Genomic DNA, 3,811 nt, shown 5'->3' on the forward strand with positions numbered 1-3,811 from the left:
GTGATCGATATATATGCGAGATCTCTAGCGACACAATGCAAGAATACTGGCTACCAGGCCCCCCGCTCTAACTACTAGTCCCCACTCCCCTCCCAGAGCCAGGAGAGAACCCAGGAGTCCTGGCTCCCAACCCCTCCCCGCTGTAACTACTAGCCCCCACTCCCCTCCCGGTGCCCCACTCTCTGCATGCTGCTGATAAGGCGCCTGGGGCTGCTAGGCGGGGACAGGCCCTGTGGGTCCCTTATCGGGGCAGGCGGCCGGGGGACCGGAGGTCCTGGCTGCATCGTGCTGCAGTCCCAGGGCTCGGGGGCTGTCGCTGGCTGCGGAGCTCAGGGGTGGGGGGACGTCTCCTGCTGCCCCCTAACCCCGTCTCTCCCCTCCCCCCGCAGACACGCCATGGCCGGGGTCCTGCCCGCTCTCCTGCTCTGTGCCGCCCTGGCCCTCTCCGCCCAGGCTGACGAGTTGCTGGCCAGCACCCGGGCGGGGCGAGTGCGGGGCCTGCGGGTGCCCGTCCTCTCGGGCCAGGTCTCCGCCTTCCTGGGCATCCCATACGCCGAGCCGCCCGTGGGCCGGCTGCGCTTCCGCCGGCCGGAGCCCAAGCGGGCCTGGAGCGGGCTGCTGGACGCCAGCGCCTACCGCCATGCCTGCCACCAGTACGTGGACACCCTGTACCCCGGCTTCCCCGGCACGGAGATGTGGAACCCCAACCGGGAGATGAGCGAGGACTGCCTGTATCTCAACCTGTGGGTGCCCTCCCCGCGCCCCAAAAACGCCACCGTGCTGGTCTGGATCTACGGCGGCGGGTTCTACAGCGGCTCCGCCTCGCTGGACGTCTACGACGGGCGCTACCTGGCCCATGCCGAGCAGGTGGTGGTGGTCTCCATGAACTATCGGGTGGGGGCCTTCGGCTTCCTGGCCCTCTCGGTCGGCCAGGAGGCGCCGGGCAATGTGGGGCTGCTGGACCAGCGCCTGGCCCTGCAGTGGGTGCAGAGCAACATCCACTTCTTCGGGGGGAACCCCAAGGTGGTGACCATCTTCGGGGAGAGCGCCGGGGCCGCCTCGGTGGGCATGCACCTGCTCTCGCCCGGCAGCCGCCCACTCTTCCGCCGCGCCATCCTGCAGAGCGGGGTGCCCAACGCCCCCTGGGCCACCGTGCCCCCGGCCGAGGGCCGGCGCCGGGCCGTCCAGCTGGCCAAGCTGGTGGGCTGCCCGCCGGGTAACGACTCAGAGCTGGTGACCTGTTTACGGGACAAGACCCCGCAGGAGCTGATCGACAAGGAGTGGCAGGTGCTGCCCCACCAGAGCGTCTTCCGCTTCTCCTTCGTGCCGGTGGCCGACGGGGACTTCTCCAGTGAGGTGCCCGAGGCCACGCCGGGTGCCGGCAGCTTCAAGGAGACCCAGGCGCTGGTGGGGGTGGTGCGGGACGAGGGCACCTACTTCCTGATCTACGGGGCGCCCGGCTTCAGCAAAGACAACGAGAGCCTGATCAGCCGGGAGGATTTCCTGGGCGGGGTGCGCATGGGGGTGCCCCAGGCCAACGAGCTGGCGGCCGAGGCCGTGGTGCTGCAATATACCGACTGGCTGGACCAGGACAACCCGGTGAAGAACCGGGAAGCCATGGATGACATCGTGGGGGACCACAACGTGATCTGCCCCGTCACCCACTTCGCCCTGCGGCTGGCCGAGCGGGGCGCCCGTGTCTATAGCTACTTCTTCGACCACCGCGCCTCCAACATGCTGTGGCCCCCCTGGATGGGGGTGCCCCACGGCTACGAGATTGAGTTCGTCTTCGGCCTGCCCCTCGACCCCGGCCTCAACTACACAGCCGAGGAGGCCGCGCTCAGCCGCCGGATGATGCGCTACTGGGCCAACTTCGCCCGCACTGGGTACTGCGGGGCGGGGCTTGGGGAGGCCCCTGGAGTGGGGGGCAGGTGGGTGGGGTTGGTCCCTGGAGGAGGGATCCCCACACTGAGGGGGAAGGTGGGTGGCTTATGGAGGTCCCCATATTGGGGGACAGGTGGGTGCTCTTGGAGGTCTCTGGGGGGTCCCCAGACTGGGAGGTAGGTGGGAGGGTTTGGGGGTGCCCAGGGGGTGAGTCAGTGGAAGGGGTCCCCAGACTGGGGGTAGCTGGGTGGGTTTGGAGGTCTCTGGGAGGGTCCCCACACCGGTGGGTGGGTTTGGGGGTGCCCAGAGGGGAGGTCCCACACTGGGAGGTAGCTGGGTGGGTTTGGGGGTGCCCATGGGGTGAGTTAGTGGAGGGATGTCCCCATACTGGGGAGTAGGTGGGTGGGTTTGGGGGTGCCCAGGGGTCAGTCAGTGGAGGGGGTCCCCACACTGGGGGATAGGTGGGAGGGTTTGGGGGTGCCCAGGGGTCAGTCAGTGGAGGGATGTCCCCACACTGGGGGGTAGTTGGGAGGGTTTGGGAGTGCCCAGGGGTCAGTCAGTGGAGGGGGTCCCCACACTGGGGGGTAGGTGGGAGGGTTTGGGGGTGCCCAGGGGGTGAGTCAGTGGAAGGGGTCCCCAGACTGGGGGTAGATGGATGGGTTTGGAGGTCTCTGGGAGGGTCCCCACACCGGTGGGTGGGTTTGGGGGTGCCCAGAGGGGAGGTCCCACACTGGGGGGTAGGTGGGAGGGTTTGGGGGTGCCCATGGGGTGAGTCAGTGGAGTGGGTCCCCACACTGGGGGGTAGGTGGATGGGTTTGGGGGTGCCCAGGGAGTGAGTCAGTGGAGGGGGTCCTCACACTAGGGGCAGCTGGGTGGGTTTGGAGGTCTCTGGGAGGGTCCCCACACTCTGGGGTAGGTGGGTGGGTTTGGGGGTGCCCATGGGGTGAGTCAGTGGAAGGGGTCCCCAGACTGGGGGTAGCTGGGTGGGTTTGGAGGTCTCTGGGAGGGTCCCCATACTCTGGGGTAGGTGGGTGGGTTTGGGGGTGCCCAGGAAGTGAGTCAGTGGAGGGGGTCCTCACACTAGGGGTAGCTGGGTGTGTTTGGAGGTCTCTGGGAGGGTCCCCACACTCTGGGATAGGTGGGTGGGTTTGGGGGTGCCCAGGGGGTGAGTCAGTGGAAGGGGTCCCCAGACTGGGGGTAGATGGATGGGTTTGAAGGTCTCTGGGAGGGTCCCCACACCAGTGGGTGGGTTTGGGGGTGCCCAGAGGGGAGGTCCCACACTGGGGGGTAGGTGGGAGGGTTTGGGGGTGCCCATGGGGTGAGTCAGTGGAGGGGGTCCCCACACTGGGGGGGAGGTGGGTGGGTTTGGGGGTGCCCATGGGGTGAGTCAGTGGAAGGGGTCCCCAGACTGGGGGTAGCTGGGTGGATTTGGAGGTCTCTGGGAGGGTCCCCACACTCTGGGGTAGGTGGGTGGGTTTTGGGATCCCTGGAGGGGGGCTCCCCAAACTGGGAGTAGGCGGGTGGGTTTTGGGATCCCCAGAGGGGAGGTCCCACACTGAGGGACAGGTAGGTGGGTTTGGGGGTCCCCAGCCAGCAGGGCATGACCCCTGTCCCACTTTGGGCAGGGACCCCAATGAGGCGTCGGAGCAGGGGGTGCGCTGGCCCCCCTACACCCCGCGGCAGCAGCAGTACGTACAGCTGAACCCGCGCCCCCTGGCTGTGGGGCAGGGGCTCCGGGCCCAGGTCTGTGCCTTCTGGAACCGCTTCCTGCCCAAGCTGCTCAACATCACAGGTGAGGCGCCCGAGCGGGAGGACCCTGCCATACTGGGGGGGAAGGGGGGGCAGGAGACCACAGGGGGGGCTTTATATTGGGAAGGGGGCTGTGGGGCATCATGGGGGGGGATCTTTGCCTCATGGGGGGAGGGGG

General features: G+C 67.9%; 1 protein-coding gene across 1 annotated transcript in view; it reads left to right on the top strand.

Moving 5' to 3' along the window:
- The first annotated feature begins 228 nt into the window (after positions 1-228).
- ACHE (acetylcholinesterase (Yt blood group)) overlaps positions 229-3,811 on the top strand; it is an 8,341-nt gene continuing 4,758 nt past the window's right edge. The window contains exons 1-2 of the mRNA XM_032776536.2: positions 229-1,886; positions 3,510-3,676. Coding sequence (XP_032632427.1) covers positions 397-1,886; positions 3,510-3,676 — 1,657 coding nt within the window. The 5' untranslated portion in view covers positions 229-396. The remainder of the gene's footprint in view (positions 1,887-3,509; positions 3,677-3,811) is intronic.

This window comes from Chelonoidis abingdonii, chromosome 11 (genome assembly GCF_003597395.2).
Source record: "Chelonoidis abingdonii isolate Lonesome George chromosome 11, CheloAbing_2.0, whole genome shotgun sequence".
Taxonomy (NCBI): Eukaryota; Metazoa; Chordata; order Testudines; family Testudinidae; genus Chelonoidis; species Chelonoidis abingdonii.